The 18992-nt window shown below is 53.0% G+C and overlaps 2 protein-coding genes across 2 annotated transcripts; both read left to right on the top strand.

Annotated features, from left to right (window-relative positions):
• Window positions 1-4726: 4726 nt before the first annotated feature.
• Dll3 (delta like canonical Notch ligand 3) lies at window positions 4727-13164 on the top strand. The gene is made up of 9 exons (XM_050119262.1): window positions 4727-4816; window positions 4955-5236; window positions 6242-6299; window positions 7480-7722; window positions 7900-8117; window positions 10129-10351; window positions 11841-12423; window positions 12643-12724; window positions 12834-13164. The coding sequence occupies exons 1-9, from the start codon at window positions 4748-4750 to the stop codon at window positions 12837-12839; spliced, it is 1764 nt and encodes a 587-aa protein (XP_049975219.1). The 5' UTR covers window positions 4727-4747; the 3' UTR covers window positions 12840-13164.
• A 2700-nt stretch (window positions 13165-15864) lies between these two features.
• Window positions 15865-18682, top strand: Selenov (selenoprotein V). The gene is made up of 5 exons (XM_050118953.1): window positions 15865-16646; window positions 18035-18059; window positions 18172-18225; window positions 18433-18507; window positions 18605-18682. The coding sequence occupies exons 1-5, from the start codon at window positions 15865-15867 to the stop codon at window positions 18680-18682; spliced, it is 1014 nt and encodes a 337-aa protein (XP_049974910.1).
• The last annotated feature ends 310 nt before the right edge of the window (window positions 18683-18992 follow it).

Genomic DNA, 18992 nt, shown 5'->3' with positions numbered 1-18992 from the left:
GAATTCAGGTCCCCTGGAAGAGCAGCCAGTGCTCTTAACTTCCGAACCACCTCTCCAGCCCATGTTTTTTGTTTTCTTTTGTGGGATTTTGGCTTGTTGCTTTGATGCAGGGTCATCTGTGGTTTTGGAGTGGCTATGTAGCCAAGGATGACCTTGAACTCCTGATCTCCCCTTCTCGGGAGTGCCAAGATTACAGCTGTGCACCACCATACCCAGTCTACTCCATGCTAAGCAAGCACTCTACAGTGAGCGGCACCCCCAGCCTCTTCATTTTAACAAGCGTGTGAGTCCACTGGCTTCTGCTTTAAACAGCATAGCTGTGTGGTATATAGTCATGAGTTCCAGCTATGGGTGCAGATCCAAGCTCACTCATTTCTTTGCTGGCTGTGATTCCAAACAAGTTACTTAGCCTCTCTGGAAGTCAGTTTCAGCATCTATAAACTCAAGTTTTTTTTAAGATTTATTTTTGAGCCGGGCCATGGTGGTGCCTTTAATCTCAGCTCTTGGGAGGCAAAGGCAGGTGGATCTCTTGAGTTTCAGGTCAGCCTGGTCCACAAAGTGAGTTCCAGGACAGCCAGGGCTACCCAGAGAGACCCTGTCTCCGGAAAGAAAGATTTATTTTTGATTGTGTTTGTGTACGAGTGCACATATGAGTACATGCATCCGTGGAGACCAGAAGTGTGCATCCAAGCCCTTGGAGCTGGGTTTCACAAGCAGTTGAAAGCTGCCCAGCATGGTGCTGGGAACTGAATTGGGTCCTCTGGAAGAGCAGTGTATACTCTTGACTGCTGATTAGTCTGGCTAGTCCCACTAGTTCTTTTTTCTGTTATGTATGAGGACTCTGCTGCCCCATGTACTTAGGGTGCCCATGGAAGCCAGAGAGACATTGAGTCCGCTGAGGTTCCCAGAGGCCTTGTGAATGCTGGTCTCTTGGTGAGGCAGCCAGTGTTCGTAACTGCTGACCATCTCCCCAGCCCACCAATAATAGCTCTTACCAAATTGATAGGCCCTCGTGTAGTGGCCACACAAACCTTAGGCAAGGTGCCTCTGTCTTAGTTTGTTCCTGTCTAAAGTATGGTGAAGTGTCCATTTTGTCTCTTACCCAAGCTCTCTGCCCCAGCCAGCATCTGTGTTGTCCCAGCTGCAATAATAATGATGCTTTCACGAATTTGAAACCATGGACCAGCTTAGCTGCTGCACTGTGGCTCTTTAAAATGTCCTTGTTGGTAGGAAGGGTTGGTGTAGTGCCACAGGGCTGTAACTTCAGCACTTACTCAGACCTGGCGGGAGAATGGCCGTGTCTGAAGCACGACTGGTCATGTAGCAAGACTCAGAATTATAGTTCACAGCAGAATTCCCAGCTTGGGGAACTGGACAATGAGGAATACCCTGTCACATCCCGAAGACTTCCCTCTGTTTTTTCCTAAGACAGAGTTTCACTTTAGGACTTACTGTGTAGCCCAAACTGGATACCACCTCACAGAGAACAGCCTGCCTCTGCCTCCAGAGTGCTGTGGTTAAAGGTGTGTGCTGCCACATCTGGCTAAGATTCTCTGTTTTAAGGAATGCTTGTTTTTGCATCTGGAGCCCTGAGTTGGAAGCTGAGTCTGAAGGAACAGTGGTGGGACAAAGCTTGACAAAGTGGTGTGAGATAGGGTCCTGGGTGGGATGGGCTGTCATGGAGGGAACTCCCAGTGTGTTTACTTGCTGGGGGGGGGGGTCACACTTTGTTTCACAGAACCCTTTGATGAGGGCATTGTTTTGAGGGACTCTTGCTGTTTAGCTCCGACTGGTTTTGAGTTTGGGTACTGGGATTACAGCCAGGTGCTGCATACCCTTTTAGAATGGACTTTAACAGTGACTTGAGTCTATTCCCTGCAGCATAAGGAAGAAGTTTGCCCTGGAGATCGGGGCTCTGGTACTTTGGGTGCTGCCTGCTTCAGCATCCAGTGGGTACTTCAGATCTCTCCCTTCACCTTGGTGCCCTGGACCCTGTGTCCTATCCACTCACACGGAGGAGAGAATTGGGCATAGGTGCAGAAGTCCTCAGAAAATGCCCATATGATGGGGCCTGGGAATTTTAACTCCAAGTGCCCTGTGCTTGAGGACTGCTTTTTTTTTTCTTTTTTTGCAGTTGGGAGTGGGTCAAGACAGGGTTTCTCTGTAACAGCTCTAGCTGTCCTGAACTAGCTCTGTGACCAGGCTAACCTCTGCCTCCTGAGTGCTGGGATTAAAGGCATGCAGCAACACTGCCCGGCCAATGCCTGCTTTATTGTTGGAGTCATTTGTGTGTAACCAGCCCCCCCCCCCCCTGCGCACAGGTACAGGATCTGGATTTCCAAGTTCCACCCTTGGGCAAGGCCTGAGCATCTTTCTCCTCTGGGAAGTCAGTTCCCGTTTTATTGCACTCATTTGCTTAAGTACTCGCTGGCCCCGACTGCCAGGCTCCCGGAAGACTCTGAACAACGGTGATGGGAAGCACAGTCCCACTGCGCCGCTGCTACCTCAGGGAAGGTGTGATGAGGCCATCCTCAGGAGCCTAAAGAAAGATGAAAGGGGACGGGGTGGGGGCTGCTGGAGAGATGGCTCAGCTGGTAAGAGCACTGCCTACCCTGCCAGAGGTCCTGAGTTTCATTCCCAGCAACCACATGATGGTTCATAACCATCATAATAGGATCTGATGCCCTCTTCTGACACGTAGGTATACATGTAGAACACTCATACCTAAAATATAAGTTAAAAAAATTAAAAAGGAGGGGAGCAGGGCAAACACACAAGCCTGTAAGTCTAGCTATGCAGCAAACTGAGGCTGGAAAGGTTCAGGCTATCCTAGGTAACTTAGCGAGACCCTTTCTCAAAATACAGAAGGGCTGGGAGTGTAGCTCAGCTATAGAGTGCTTGCTTAACAGGCATGCAGGACATTCAGTCTTTAGCACAGAGGGAGAGAGGGAGAGACGAAACAGGTGAGAAGCAGTGGTTTGGGGCTTTGGAGATGCTATTATTTTATTTGTATGGGGGTAGGGTGAGTCTGTACATGCCGCCACATTTGGGGTCAGTTCTTCCATCATGTGGATCAGGGATAAAACACAGGTCACAGGCTTGGAGGCAAGCACCTCAGCTAAGCCACCAAACTAATCAGAAGATGCTGGTTTAGATTAGATGGATAACGTGGAAGGCCTCTTGGGAAGGTGCATGAGAACAGCCTAGGATGAAATGAGACAGCGGATGGCCCGGTGTGCTGCAGGCATGGGCTTCAGACCCTAACACAGATGTCACCTCAGATGGCCTCTATGTCTGCACAGAAGGAAAAGTCCTAAACAGCCAAGAAGCCTTTCTGAAACCCCGGAAAGTCCGCTTCCAGTGTGCCGTGGAGTTCTGGAAACTATCTTGCCTTGTGGTTGAGTTTACGATGCTGGGGATTGACTGAACCCACAGCCTTGTGAGTGAGGCTCAGGTGGGGTAGGTTTTTAGTATGTGATGTATTTTGGGAAAGGTTTCATGAAGTCCAGGCTGGCCTCTTTCTCCTGATTGTTCTGCCTCTGCAGTGTTTGGATCAGAGACCTGCCCCACCATGTCCACCCAGGGCTCTTTTTCTACCAAATAATTACTGAGCAGGTCTATAACTGCCTCCGCTCTGTAAGACAAACGTGGTATTGGTGTAACTCGTGTTTTCCCTAAAATCATTAGCTCTGAGTATTAACTTATTCTTTACCGGTGTGTGTGTGTGTGTGTGTATGATGGGTTTCCTCCATTTAAGCAACTTTGCTCAGCACCCACCGCAGAGACAATGATTAGAGACTGGGCATCTGCACATAAGTGATTTTATTTGCTTGGATCCTGGAATACTAAAGGGCTCCTCCCTCCCCCACCCCCCTCGGGGGGGCTACATTATCTGGGGTGGAGAGCGGGCCCCTGGTGCCTGAAGACTCATTTCCTGCCCGTTTGCCCCTCACACCTTCCAGAGCCCAAACGGGAGGCCCAGCTGCGGCCCGAGGGGGAGGGGCGCGGCCGCCCGGCAGATGGCGACATTTACATACAGCTGGGAGGCCCCTCCGAGGCGAGGCTCCTGGCCTGGCGTCTGGTGAGTCTAGTGAAGCTGGATTTGGGGAAGAGAGGCTTTGTTTTGAGGCGGGGAAACACTCGTGTATGCATACGTGGGGCCTTCCACCAAGAATCCAGGATCTTCATCGTATTAACTCAGGTTACATCCGTGAGCCTCCCAAACACTTAGAACCTCACGCACAGCCAGCTGGAGACGCATACACAGCCCTCACAGGTTCATAGGGTCCTTCCTCCACAGAGGGCAGGACCTCACGTAATCACTTACAGGATAGCGAGGAATGCACATAGCCACATAGTAAAGTCACCCGAACTTCAGTTCTCCCGCTCGGGAAGACACAGAATCTTAGAATCCGTTACAGCCTCGCATCCGTGTTAACACCCCACACCGCAGAGCCACATAACACACACAAAGTCAGTTCGTCTTCCAGTAGGCCTTCGCTGGGCACACAGATTGTCACTTTCAACTCCTATCGCTTTCAGATTGGCGCCCGCAGTCACACTCAGGATGAACCCCATCAAGTCGCCCACATAGAGTTCTTGTGTCCCTTCCCCTACGACCCTATCCCCCTCGATCCCTGGGAGCCAAGGGGCTGGCTGAGGGGGCGGGGCGTCCCCTCAGATATAAGGCTCCGGGATTCTGTAGCTGCGACTCCCGAGGCTGTCCCCCACCCTGTCCCCAAAAGCCATGGTCTCCCTGCAGGTGGCTCTGCTTCTCCAGACGTTGATCCTGATCCTGGCTCTTCTCATTCCCCAGGTCAGACTCAGCGGGATACAGAAAAGAAAGGGACAGATGGGATCGGGCAGAGATCTGGAGGTCCTAGGGAGGTTTCGTTGGGCAGACAGATGCCCAGGTCTCCGAGGTCCCCTAACCCTGTGGCCCTCTCCGTCCTAGGCACTGCCAGCCGGTGTCTTCGAGCTGCAGATTATTTCTTTTGGGCCGGGCCCAGGCCCCGGGGCCCCGAGGTCCCCCTGCAACGCCCGAGGCCCTTGCCGCCTCTTCTTCAGGGTCTGCCTGAAACCGGGAGCCTCCCAGGAGACCGCCGAGTCCCGGTGCGCCCTGGGCGCAGCGCTGAGCACTCGTGGTCCCGTCTACACGGAGCAGCCCGGAGCGCCTGCTGCTGCCATGCCGCTACCAGAAGGCCTCGTCCATGTGCCGTTCCGCGATGCCTGGCCGGTGAGCCCACCCCTGCTACCCAGCCCTCCACCTCCTTCTATCCCCAGCTCCCGACACCTTCTCGTGCCCCACTACCTTAACTACCCCTGGAACCCACGTTCCCAGAACCCTCAGCACCCATCCTTGGGAATGTCTAAAAGCTGGGATTCATATCTTTCTGTGGTTATGTATGTATGTATTCAGTTGGGGAGGGGGACACACGTGTGCCACAGTGACATGTGGATATCAGAGGACAATTTGTGGGAGTCATGTCAGTTCTGTGAGACCCAGGGATTGAACTCTCATTTCAGGCTATCATTATCTGGTGTTATCTCCTCATCCTGGCTGTCTTTGAGCTCACTGTGTTTCTGAGCCTGGTCTTGAATTCTGCCTCCGACTCCACCCCCACCCCCACTTCCTGAATTATAGGCATGCAATCAGCAAGCAGGGGTTGGGGGGGTGTCTTTGTCTTCATTGTACATCTCCTTGCATCCAGAGATCCTCCAAAGTGCTTTCTTGGGCTCCCCTAATCTCTCCTGTTTTCAACTTCAGTTCTGGTTGGGACCCGCCTTACCAGGTCCTGCCAGAATCCTCGGGGCATCCGTGCAGCCTGCAGAGCTCAGAAAGGAGCAGGCCCGTATTTGGAATTTACACAAGTTTGGGCTTCACTTTCTCCATCCTCGATTTCCTCACCTGTGAGGGGGAAGCCCGGTACTTTCCTTTTGTACAGAGTCTTGCTAGGTACTCCATCCTGACCTCAAACTCGAAACCCTCCTACCTCAGCCTCCCGAGTGCTGGGGTTACAGGCTTGTGCAAACACACCTGGCACAATGATCTTTTTGAGGGACTCAATAGGTATCCGGAATGAGGCCAAAATGTTGCTGGCTCTCTTGACCGCTCCTTTAGGAGTGTTCCTTACTCAGGCCCATAACTGGCTTCCAGACTCCATGCCGTGTTCTGGCCTCCATGAGACTTCTCTGACCACTAGCCTCCATTCTATCTCCTCTCTCTTCTCCACCCAACCAGGGCACCTTCTCCCTCATCATTGAAACTTGGAGAGAGCAGCTGGGAGAGCGGGCTGGAGGTGAGTGTCTCGCATCTTGGAGCTTCGGTAGGCAGGGGCAATGTGGGGTTCAGGACAGACATGGGCTGCCTCTACGGTGGAGCATTCATGGGACTCCCAGGCCTCTGATGTCATCGTAGGGATGCCCTGAGATGTGGTGCTGGGATAGTGGCTCTAAATCTGTGGGCAGTTTGGGTACAGAAGTGTCCCGGAGGATGGCTCACTGGTTGGGAGTGCTTGTTGCTCTCATGGAGGACTGGGCTCAGTCAGTGCCCTGCATCCACGCGGTGCCTCATACCCATGGCTCTAATTCTCCAGTGCTTTCATTCCCGCGCCGCCTACAGGCGTCCAGGTAAAACACTCATACACAGAAACTAAATAAATCTCTTTTAAGGGTCCTAACGGTAGCAACGGTACAGGTTGAGCATCTCTGATCCAAAAGTGAGACATCTAATGTGCTCCAAAATCCATTTATTTAATCTTCTTTTCTTTCTTTGTTTGTTGTTTTTTGTTTGTTTGTTTGTTTTTGTTTTTGTTTTTTGAGACAGGGTTTCTCTGTAGCTTTAGAGCCTGTCGTGGAACTAGCTCTTGTAGGTTGGTGCTGGGCTTAAATTTTAAGTTTTTTTCTTGAAATGGGTTCTAGAATAATGTAGACAGACCTTGAACTTGCTGTGTATCCCAGGCTGTCCTGGAATTCACTATTTTCCTGCCTCAGCCTCCTTAGTGCTGATGTTATAACACGAGCCACCGCTTTAGGCTTGTTGCTTCCCAGCTTTCTAGATAAGGTTACTCTATTGATACCAGGCCTTGGACCATCCGTCTGGTCGACCTTTTGCTCTTTTTGAGATGTCTACTGGAATTATAGGTGTGAGCATACCACTACAAACTGGAAGACCATGCAGGGGTGCTATGACCTCACTTCCGGAGGCGTCCATAGATATTGATGTTACAAGATGTTAAAAGTCTCCTATTTTAATATTCAAGCATTCTGGGACAAATATGGGCGTAATTTGGTTTCTGAGAAACTTGTTATCCTGACACTAGATGAAGTGTGACATGCAGGCTCCTGGGTGCATTATGGAAGGGGGCAGGCATGCTTACCAAGGAGAGCATCTAGCCTTCATCTCTCAAGGAACTCCCAAGGTTAGATAAGGAAGGATGGGGATTCCGTGAGTCCCAGCGCCCTCCATTCTCTCCGCAGGACCCGCCTGGAACCTGCTAGCACGTGTGGCCGGCCGCAGACGCCTGGCGGCTGGGGGTCCGTGGGCCCGTGACGTGCAGCGTGCTGGCCCATGGGAGTTGCACTTCTCCTACCGCGCACGCTGCGAGCCCCCTGCTGTAGGAGCCGCCTGCGTGCGCCTGTGCCGCTCGCGCAGTGCCCCCTCGCGGTGTGCCCCGGGACTGCTCCCCTGTGCGCCCTTCCCAGAAGAGTGCGAAGCCCCACGTGAGTCCGTCCCTCTGGGTGGCGTGGCCCGCACTCTCTCCCGCCCTTCTTGTTTAAGCGAGGATCCCAGTCCCCTCCCACATCCCATCCATATCCTTCAGGGAACCGAGGGCCTTGGATCTCAGCCTGCCCTAGCATTCACATCGTGTTCTCTCTACCTCTCCTCTGCTTCTTCAGCCATATGTCGAGAGGGCTGCAGCCCTGAGCACGGCTATTGTGAAGAGCCTGGTGAATGCCACTGCCTAGAGGGCTGGACTGGACCCCTCTGCACTGTCCCTGTCTCCACCAGCAGCTGCCTGAACTCCAGGGTCCCAGGTCCTGCCAGCACTGGGTGCCTTTTACCTGGGCCTGGGCCCTGTGATGGGAACCCATGTGCCAACGGGGGCAGTTGTAGCGTCAGTATCTCTTTCCGACTTCATCTTGATTTACAACTCCGTGTGTGTGTGTGTGTGTGTGTGTGTGTGTGTGTGTGTGTGCACATGCGCACATGTGCATGGAGACCAGTATCTTTATCGCTCTCCACTTAATTTCTTGAGACAGGGTATCCCAGTGAGCACAGAGGAGGCCGGGCCGGGTTTCTTTTTTCTTTTTCTTTTTCTTTTTTTTGGTTTTTCGAGACAGGGTTTCTCTGTGGTTTTGGAGCCTGTCCTGGAACTAGCTCTTGTAGACCAGGCTGGTCTCGAACTCACAGAGATCCGCCTGCCTCTGCCTCCCGAGTGCTGGGATTAAAGGCGTGTGCCACCACCGCCCGGCCCCGGGTTTCTGTCTCTATCCTTCAGTACTGCTGGGATTACAGATGTGCGTCGACAAGTCCTCTTTTCACGTGGGTGCTTGAGGTCTGACCTTAAGTCTCCATGTTGCCACAGAAATCACTTACCTCCTGAACCACCTCCTCAGTGCCCCCTCCCAGTCAGGGTCTCACTGTGTCGCCCTGGCTGGCCTGGAACTCACTTTGTGGACCTGGCTGGTCTTGAACTCACGGAGAGCCTAATGAGCACTGGGGTTAAAGGAGTGTGCTATCACTTCTGGCAAACCCACCCCACACCGATGTCTTTGAGATAGGTTCTAGCTATGTAACTCTGACAAGAACTTTGAGTAGCTCAGGCTGGCCCAGAACTCATTTTTCTGCCTTAGCCACCTTGATTGCTAGGATTACAGGTGTGTGCCACCATGTCTGACAGGAGTAGAACTTTTTACAGATCTCCCCCTCTCTGGGCTCTGTAACATTGCAGCCTGCGAGGTTGCAATCCCAGCCAGGTAGCAGCAATCTGGGAAGCCTTCCTGGCGGTGTCTTGCCTGCATCTTAGACCTTAAAGTAGGTTAGGATATGAGAATGTTATTGAAGAGCAAAACGTGGACAGTGTGGTGTTACAAGGTGTGTGAGTGGCAATAACGGAGTCCAGTGGGGCCGCTGTGAGTTGAAGGTTTGGCATGGGGCACATATGGCGGGTGGAGGCATCGGACAGCTCATCTTGAGGACTACCCAAGGCTGGACCAATAGGCGGCAACTAGAGAGGGCAGGCTAGGAAAGAGCATGAGGGAGCAAAGGAACAGAGCTGGGAAGGAGGATGCCCGGAGAGTAGAATTCCGCGGGCTTTCTGATGCTGATTGTAGGTGAGACACTGAGACTCAGATTACAGAGAAAGAATGGGAGAAGGGAGCTCAAGGAGCCTTCATTGCTGGAGATATCGCCGCTAGAATTTCCCGAGGAAGGGCTGGGGGCGTGGGCCAATAGAGGAAGGCCTGCCTAGAATCCTCCAATAAGGAGCTGGGGGTGTGACTCAGCGGAAGCGCAGTTGCCCACAGTCCACCAGTGCGGGTTTGGGGTCTTGGCTCAGGAGTTGTAAAGCACCTTTTTAACATTCAAGAGGCCCAGAGTTTAATCCAAGAAGTCTTGTGGGGAAGCGAGGACTGTAGCTCGTGACTGATCCTTGCCTTGCACATGGAGGGTGCTGAGTTTGGTCTTCGAGTGAGGGGCAGGAAAGAAGCCTTCCTAGGGGAAGGCTCACCCTTGTAATCCCAGCAGTTGGGACTCCGAGCATCCTGAGTTCCAGGCCATCCTGGGCTCCTGCCTTTCATGGGGGAAGTGGGCATAGAGCTGGTGTGTGTGTGTGTGTGTGTGTGTGTGTGTGTGTGTGAATGGGTGGCCACGGCGGGTGGGTGTTGTGTGGTAGACACAGGTCTGGTGGGAACAGCTTTCTGGGCTTCCAGAGCCTCCCACAGTCTGGGATTCCACGTGCAGAATACAGTATGGAGTAGCTCGAAGGGCATGCGAGCAGCACTCGTGGGGAAGTCCTGTACCGTGGGACTTGGGGCTGGACAAAGAGCCACCCATAGCGGTTAAGGAGAAGGAAGGGATTTGGCTCCAAGGAGCCTCCTGCCCAAAGCCAACTTCTCTCCCTTCAGGAAACCTCCGGTTCCTTTGAATGTACCTGTCCCCGGGGATTCTATGGGCTTCGATGTGAGGTGAGCGGGGTGACATGCGCAGATGGACCCTGCTTCAATGGCGGCTTGTGTGTTGGTGGCGAAGAACCTGACTCTGCCTATGTCTGTCATTGCCCGCCTGGTTTCCAAGGCTCCAACTGTGAGAAGAGGGTGGACCGGTGTAGCCTGCAGCCATGTCAGAATGGTGAGGTGGGGAAGCCAGAGTGGCCAGCGGTGCGGAGAGAGAGGAGGATATAGAGTTGGGGGAGGGTGTCGGAGTGGGGTCTCTGCATGGCTCAGATGGGGTTGGGAATCCTGCCTCTATGTGGCCCTAAGTCCTCGGGACCTGACCCTCCTCCCTCTACCTAGTCCATTCTACAGCGGGCAGAATGGTCAGCTCATATATTTGTTGAGAATTTACTGTCTCCTGTCAGGCCTTGACTTAGGCATTGAGGATGCAGCAGAGGGAAGGCCAAACCCCTGCGGGTTTGGAGCTGATAGGATAGATGGTGTGCTTAGCTTGTTGTGGATCAGGGGTGAGGGCAGTATGTGAGTGTGGAGAGATAAGGTCCGGCACATGACGGCGAGGGGCCCTGGGGATCTGATGGGAAGGTTCTCTCTCTCGCCCCCCCCCCTTTGGTTTTTCGAGACAGGGTTTCTCTGGGTAGCCCTAGCTGTCCTGGAACTAGCTCTGTGGAACAGGCTGGCCTCGAACTCCCAGAGATCCACTTACCTCTGCCTCTCAAATGCCGGGATTAGAGGCACCGCCCTGCGGGAAGGTGCTCTCTCGTTTTTTTCCTTTGAGTGAGGTGGAGCCCCAGGAAGATTCTAGAGAACCCTGATTTGACAGATGTATTACTGATTAGATGAGGCTGCGTTGGGCCTATAACTCGAGCACTCTAGAAAGAAGGCAGAGGCGGGGGGAGCACGAGTTCAAGATTATTCTGGGTTATATAACGAGCTCCATGCAGCATGGACTGCATGGCCATCTCGAAAAACCCAAACCAAATAAAGGGTTAAATGAGACCATGACATGTGAACAGTCTGGTAGATATGGTGATGCCAAAATACAGTTTGCAGCTGAGCATGGTTGCATAGTTTTGTTTTGCTTTTTAAAAATTTATTTATTATGTATACCCATGCCAGAAGAGGGCACCAGATCTCATTATAGATAGTTGTGAGCCACCGTATGGTTGCTGGGAACTGAATTTAGGACCTCTGGAAGAACAGCCGGTGTTCTTGACCACTGAGACAGTCTACATGGTTGCGTAGTTGAACACTCCAGAGGCTGAGTCAGAGGATCATAAGTTCAAAGTTAGCCTGAGTTAATATTCAGATCCATTGTTTCCTTTGGAATGAGGGACAGGAGGGACAGGACTAGACTCTGCCCCTTGGCAAGTACCACCAGTTGCCTTCTCTCAGGGGCTCCTCTTTTGCCCACTAAACTCAAGAGAGAGGCACAGGGCGCAGTGGCTCTGGGCTGAACCGAAGGTAAGGGCCTATGAACCGATAGAGACCTGAAGTTGCACCTGTAACTCCCGCATTTGTCCAACTACATATTAAGACCTGTTCAAAATTTGGGGCCAGTTGATTCAAGGACGTGGCTCTTGAGACCGGGAACTTACAAAGTCTGGTCAAAGAGAGAGCAGAGGGGCGGGAGGGGACCCGCGGATGCTGACACCGCTTCCCTGCAGGCGGCCTCTGCCTGGACCTGGGCCACGCGCTGCGCTGCCGCTGTCGCGCGGGCTTCGCGGGGCCGCGCTGCGAGCACCACCTGGACGACTGCGCAGGCCGCGCCTGTGCCAACGGCGGCACGTGCGTGGAGGGCGGCGGCGGCGCGCGGCGCTGCTCGTGCGCGCTGGGCTTCGGTGGGCGCGACTGTCGGGAGCGCGCCGACCCCTGCGCCTCTCGCCCCTGCGCGCACGGAGGCCGTTGCTACGCCCACTTCTCCGGCCTCGTCTGCGCCTGCGCGCCCGGCTACATGGGCGTGAGATGCGAGTTCTCTGTGCGCCCCGACGGTGCGGACGGGGTGCCCGCGGTCCCGCGGGGCCTGAGGCAGGCAGACCCACAGCGCTTCCTTCTGCCTCCCGCCTTGGGGCTGCTGGTGGCTGCGGGCTTGGCCGGCGCCGCGCTCTTGCTTGTCCACGTGCGTCGCCGAAGCCCTGCCCGGGATCCGGGGACTCGCTTGCTGTCTGGGACCCGGGAGCCTTCCGTCCACACGCTGCCCGATGCACTCAACAATCTGAGGATACAAGATGGTGCTGGGGATGGCCCCAGGTGAGGACGGCACACTTTGTCACTGTGGCCAGTTCTATTGTCCTGATTCCTTGATGCATCTTCCCTATTGGACCCTCTTACCCCGATGTTCTAGCCTTCTTCTGATGGGGTCATTGCAGAATTCCCCCTTGCCAATCTGTGATTCCCCTCTTTAATGGGTGCAGAAAACAAAGAGAACTCATGGGGTCTGAGTGGTCCCCGCTTTCTCTCCTCCCACAGTTCCGCTGACTGGAATCACCCTGAAGACGGAGACTCTCGATCCATTTATGTCATACCGGCCCCTTCCATTTATGCTCGAGAGGTAGTTGAGTCCCAGGTTCTCTTGCTCCAGGCCTTGGGTACTTGGCTCGGAGGCTGTCCCCTGCCACGTGTCTTTTCTAATGCTTCTTTCTCATTTTGTTTCTTTTCAGGCATAATACGGCCCCTTCTCTGTCATCGCCTGGAGATGGAGCCCGAATGTTTTTGTTTGTTTTGTGGTGTCCAGTCTCTACCCCCACTCACACACACATTGACTGGAGGCTGGAAAGTGTGTTTGGGAGGACTTTGCGTTTGGAAGTTGTATATAATGCTTATTTATAACCTAATTTTTCTCATCTCCCAAGAGGCATCTATATAAAGGCTCTTATTTTGATCTACTACGTCAGGCTGAGAACTTTGTTTTTGATGTTGGAACTAAGGAAGAGAGATGTCTCGTAAGGAGAATAATAGAATTGCTTTGTTTTTGTTTCTTGTTTTGTTTTTGTTTTTGTTTTTCTCCAGACAGGGCTTCTCTGTGTAGCAGCTGGCTGTCCTGGAACTTGCTCTGTAGACCAGGTTGGCCTCGAACTCAGAGGTCTACCTGCCTCTGCCTCCGAGTACTGGGATTAAAGGCGTGTGACACCATGCTGGTCGACTTATTTTTTGTTTTGTTTTTAAATCGAGACAGGATGCTATGGCTTGGAATCTGTAAACTAGCATTTCTCAACGTGTGGGTCAAGACCCTTAGGGGTCAAATGAACCTTTCTCAAGGTCACACATCAAATATACTGCATATCAGATATTTACATTATAATCCATAACAGTAGCAAAATTACGGCTATGAAGTAGCAATGAAATAATTTTATGGTTGGGGGTCACCACATGAGGAACTGTACTGAAGGGTCACAGCATTAGGGAAATTGAGGACCACTGAATTGTGAGCCAAACTAGCATCAAGTTTGCAGCAGCTTCCTGACTTCTGGTTCATTCATACTGGGAATTAGAGGCATGTGCGCCCACTCTGGGCTAGCCTTGGCCCTTTGATAGTAAGGTTCACCAGACGTTAGGCTCATGGTTATGGTGCAGCACAGGGAAGGACAGAATTGAAATCAGCCAAGGAAGTCTGCTTTGGGTCATAAGCTTTCATCCCAACACTTGGGTGGCAGAGGCAGGTGGATCGCCGTGTTTTCAAGGCCTCGCTGGTCTTAGCAATTTCCAGGCCAGCCAGGGCTACACAGTGAGATCCTGTTTCCTGTTTCAGGACAAAGTGGAAAAATAGGTAGAGATAAAAGGATCATAAGTTCATTGCCAGCCTAAGGTATATAGCAAGAATATTTCTCAAAGATAATAGAAAGCAAATCAAAACAAAAAATAAACATAAAACTCAACCAATTAGGATAAGGGTGTGGGCCAGGATCCAGCTGAGTTCCCAGCACAAACATCTGGGTGCCTGCGTTGGTGGCTCCATGGACTGCAGGGACTTCTGGTAACACGCTGTGATGATGGATGTGGACTACCGCACAGCGGGAAGCACACCTTCATCCTGGAGCCCAGAGCTTCCAAGGGATCCTGGTCAGGCAGCCACGGGTTAATTGCCCTCCCAAGGCTGAGCTAACAGAGTGTGGCCCATGCTCTCACCATCATCCACATTATCATTGGCTATCTGGTACAGGTCCTCTACTCTACCCCCACCTATCAGGACTATGTTCCCTGGCTTAGAAATACTGCCTCAGAGCTAAGGGTAAAGACTGACATCTTTTAGGGTATCAGCAGGGTGGTATGTGTCCTGAGTTTTTTTTTTATATGTACCTGAAAGTGACCTTGCCCCTGAGTGCTGGGACTACACAGCCAGGACTAGGGCTTGAACCCAGGACATTGTGAGTGCTATGAAAACTCTACCAACTGGCCACATCCTCTATCAAAACATTCTTCTGTGATTCCCATGGCCTCAGAGTGAGGTCTGTCTGGCTTACACGGTTCGGTCCTTGGCTCCAATCCCTGCCACCTCTGGTTTTCGCCTACAAAAACCCAAACCCACCCCCTTTTCTCCTGCAAGTGGTTGTGGAATATTAGTTTAAGATGTGTTACATTCTTTATGCTGTGGAACATTTGTTCAATGATGCAAAGATGTGTTGCATTCTTTTATGTTACATTTGTTTAACTCTGTGAAGCTGTGTTGCTTTGCCTGTCTAAAACACCTGATTGGTCTAATAAGGAGCTGAACAGCCAATAGCAAGGCAGAGAGAATGAATAGGAGGAGAAAAAGAAGAGGGAGAAGTGAGAAAAGGAGAGAGGATACCAGGGGCCACACAGCTACACAGAGTAAGAAGGAAAGACTTATATAAAGAAAGGTAAAAAAAAAAAAAAAAAACAGAGACAAAACGTAGTTAAAGAGAAACGGGATAATTTAAGAAAAGCTGGCTAGAAGCAAGCCAAGCTAAGGCTGAACATTCATAAGAAAGAATAAGTCTGTATTTTTTGGAGAGCTGGGCAGTAGGGCCCCAGAGAGTGAAAACAAAACCAAACCCCCAACCACAGCAAGCTCCCTCCCACCTTTTTTTTTAATCTCACCAACTCTGGTTCCACAAGCATTTATTGATCTAGGTCTTGTTCTAGGAGCTGGGGATACAGTATGAAGACAGGTCCTCACTTTGACAACTTTCAGGGACCCTTCTCAGGGTCCTGAAAACACAGGACTTGGGCATCCACGACCTGGTGTGAGAATGGTGGCAGCCCCTGGTTCTGTGTAAACTGCATTGTTTGTGTGGGGCGTTGCTATTTCTCTCCGGATCTGGTAGCTGTAACCTGTCTTCAGAGATCCTCTCTGATCCTGTAGACCAGTGGTGCCTCCTCTCTGGGATCTTGATCCTGTTAACCTCCTCCCCTGCACTTAACACTTAAAGGTCGTAGCAGCTAAACGCAGGAGAGTCAGCGGGAGCCAAGCTCGGGGAGGGGGGGAGGGTACGGGGGGGGGGGTCCGCAGGTGCTGGGAACCGAGCAGGGGCGGGACCTGTTCGGAGAGATCGGGAGGCGGAACCGCCTCTCAGACCCAGAGCCCTGTGTCTGACTGGAAACCGGTGTGTAACGGTTCCTGCTTGTGGTTGCTTCCGTTTTAGAACCCTGGGGTGCGAATGTTCTCCCCGTTCAAGGATCAGGGCAAAGAGGGACTCTCAGCTTGGGGTACCCGGGTCTCACCTGGTCACCATGAATAACCAGGCGCGGAAGCCCGCTCCCTCTCCAGCCCGGGCAAACACCCCTTCCCGGCCACCGACTCCCATCCGAACCGCTACCCCAGTCAGAGTCTCGAACCCGGCTCACAACCCGACTCCGGTCCGAACTTCCACCCGGGCCCCGGTCTCGACCATGGCCCACAATCAGAGTCCGGTCCGAACCTCCACCCCAGTCCGAGTTCCTGCCCAGGTCCCGACCCCTCCTCCAATCCGGTTTCCAACCCCAGCTCCAACTCCTGCTCCAGCCCGGTCCCCAGCACCGGTGCCGACCCCAGCACCAGTGCGAACCCCAGTACCGGTGCGACCCCCAGCACCGGTGCGACCCCCAGCACCTGTCAGAGCCCCCAAACTAGTCCGGGAGTCCTTGCCGAACTCGGTCTCACCCGTGGTTCAGCCCTCTTCTTCCAGGCGTGCGAGCTCCCTCTCGAAGGGTCCCACACTCACTCAAAAGGAGGAATCCTCGACCCACATCCCAGCGGAGGGCATCCAGGATCCCTTTCCGGTGCTTACTGCCGTGGCCTCCAAGACACTGGGCTCCACCCATCAGTTAGACGCCAAGGCCTCCAGTACACCGGGCCCCACTCCGGGCCCCATCTCTGCACTACAGTTCTTTACCACCCAGCTAAAGGAGGACCCTGCTCTGGGTCGGCTCCCCACACTTTCCCCATCACCCAGCTTCATCTCCACCAAGGCGGTCCCCTCGACCAGCGACAACTCTCCAGCGGCCAACAGAATTTTGATTCGTGTGACTTACTGGTGAGCGGCTCCCCCGACCCGGGACAGCTGAAGTGGGCAGCTGCTGGGCTCTGGGCATGTTTGTGCAGGCCAGGTGTGCCCTAGGCAGGGAGGCAGATCCGCAGTTCTGACTTCCACCTCTCTGTCCCTTTGAGTTTAGAAGGCTTTGTTCAGTTCCCCACCCTGGCTCTCAGCTGCCTTATTCACGCCCACACCGCTCCCGGGATTCCTTCACTCATTCTCTCTCATTTGCATTTTTACTGACTTTGGGCTTCATTTCTTCTCTCCTATTCCTTCAAACGTTTGTGTGAGTGACTCTGAGCTGCGTGCTTGCGTTCTCCTTTAGCCAGTCGCTGATGGGCATTTCCCACCTGGCAGTCAGAATTCCTTGATCTGCAGGAGTCCTCCCTCTCTACTTCATGCCTGCTTCTTCATTCCTTCCTATGATTCATTCGACTTCATGCACTCTTATTCTATTCTATTTATTCATTTATTCGAGACAGGGTTTCACTGTAGCTTTGGAGCCTGTCCTGGAACTAGCTCTTGTAGACCAGTCTGGCCTCGAACTCACAGAGATTCGCCTGCCTCTGCCTCCCGAGTGCTGGGATTACAGGTGTGCGCCACCACTGCCCGGCTTGCACTCCCATCCATTCATCCATTCCTGATTGTAGTAGCACTGAGCTTCATTTATCTGCTCTCATTCATCCAGCATTTGCATGATTGCTGGCTCTAACCTGCGTTCTCATTCATTAATTCCTTCATCCATTCATTCTCATTCATCTATTCATCTGTTGATCCCCAGGACTCTGAGGGTCCTGCCTGGTCCACTGGTACTGGACATGGTCTGCTGAGCCGCCTCACCTACTGCTGGTTCCCGAGCTGGCCAGGCAGTAGTGGGGCAGCTGGGAAGCAAGAGCTGGGGAGTCTGGATGCCGCCTCAGGCTCAAGCAGTGACCTGGGACTGGGTTGAATAGGACCTGCTCAGGGCCGGCTTCCCAGTGCCTCTCCACGCCCTTTTCTCACAGGGACTGTTCCTTCCTCTGGCTCTGCCAGCCTTTCCTGTCAGCTCATTCCGACTCTTCCCGCCCCACAGCTTCTCTTTCTCCTCTTTACAAGCTTGCCTCCCTCCAGCTCTCTCTCTTCTCTCCCATGTCTCCCCTCCTCGAAAAACAAAACAAAGCAAAAAGCCCAATGAGAAGGGTTCTGTAGCTGGACAAGGTGGGGGAGAAGGGATGGAGGGTGGGAACAGTCACTCGGGGATTAGGAGGAGGATGGCAGTTTTTCCCTGAGATGGTACCATGGGTGAGGGGGTATGCTATAGGCGGGTCAGGGATGGGGTCTGACTCAGGCTCACAGCTGCTATGGTGTCTCCCTTATCTCTCTCCTCCTCCCCCTCCTTCTGCTTCCAGTGGCCTCTGAAGCTATGGCCTTCGGGTGAGTCGTTTCTTCTTCAGAACATAAGGGAACATGCCATGCGAAGACTGGAAGGGGGTCCGTTTCCTATCCTGTGACCCATGACCCCATGACCTCATCTTTTCCCTCTCAGTTCATTCTTCTGAAAAAGACCCTGGAGCATCACTTTCCAAACCTTCTGGACTTTGTAAGTGTGCTGGTGCCCTGGGGAGAAGGAGTGGCCAGGGTTCCCAGGCCCCTGACAGGAAGAGGAGCGCTCTCAGCCTCCTCCACCCGCTGGCTACAGTCCCTCGCCAAGAGTGTGCTGGGGCCCTGGGGAGTGGTCAGGGTTCCTAGACCCTGATGGTTCAGAGGAGCCTCTCAGCCTCCTCCACCCGCTACATTCCCTCGCCAGGAGGAGGAAAGAGCTACCGAGACAACAGGGGAGTTTGAAGTGTTTGTGGACGGGAAGCTGGTCCATTCCAAGAAGGTGATTCTGGGCGAGGGGGCTGAACAGGGTCAGAGGATGGGGTTAGGGGTACTGGGAGGTTAGAATCCCATCTGGACTCTTTCTCCTCTGCACCCAGAAAGGCGATGGGTTTGTGGATGAGACCGGACTGAAGAAACTCATGGGTATTATCGATGAGGAGATCAAGAAAAGGTAGCAGCAGTAGCGGAGATGAGCGAGGTGCACTGGAGGCCAGGGAGGCGTGGAGGTGAGAGCAGGGGGCAGCACCCAGGCCGCTCCAGCTCGGCCGGCCCTCACCCTAAAATCGCGGTGCAGCACTTCTTTTATTTTACATTGTGGGGCACATGAATGTCGAGGCATAGATGTGGAGGTGAGAGGACATCGTGTAGGGGTGGGTTCTCTTCCTCCACAGTGTGGTTTCCTGGGGATTGAACTCAGGTCACCAAACTTGGCAACAAGCACCTTTGTTCCTTGAGCATTGTGGTCAGCCTCCCATTCCCCCTTCG

This window comes from Alexandromys fortis, unplaced genomic scaffold (genome assembly GCF_014885135.2).
Source record: "Alexandromys fortis isolate MF-2015 unplaced genomic scaffold, M_Fortis_MF-2015_v1.1 scaffold_140, whole genome shotgun sequence".
Lineage (NCBI taxonomy): Eukaryota > Metazoa > Chordata > Mammalia > Rodentia > Cricetidae > Alexandromys > Alexandromys fortis.
This window is presented reverse-complemented; position numbering and strand designations above follow the sequence as displayed.

What these genes read in the sequence shown, in the direction of transcription:
- Dll3 (XM_050119262.1), top strand. Translation starts at nt 4,748, where the DNA reads ATGGTCTCCCTGCAGGTGGCTCTGCTTCTCCAGACGTTGATCCTGATC. An exon ending in AGAAGAGTGCGAAGCCCCAC is followed by an intron (nt 7,723 to 7,899) that starts GTGAGTCCGTCC and finishes CTGCTTCTTCAG; the next exon opens with CCATATGTCGAGAGGGCTGC. An exon ending in GGTGCTGGGGATGGCCCCAG is followed by an intron (nt 12,424 to 12,642) that starts GTGAGGACGGCA and finishes CTCCTCCCACAG; the next exon opens with TTCCGCTGACTGGAATCACC.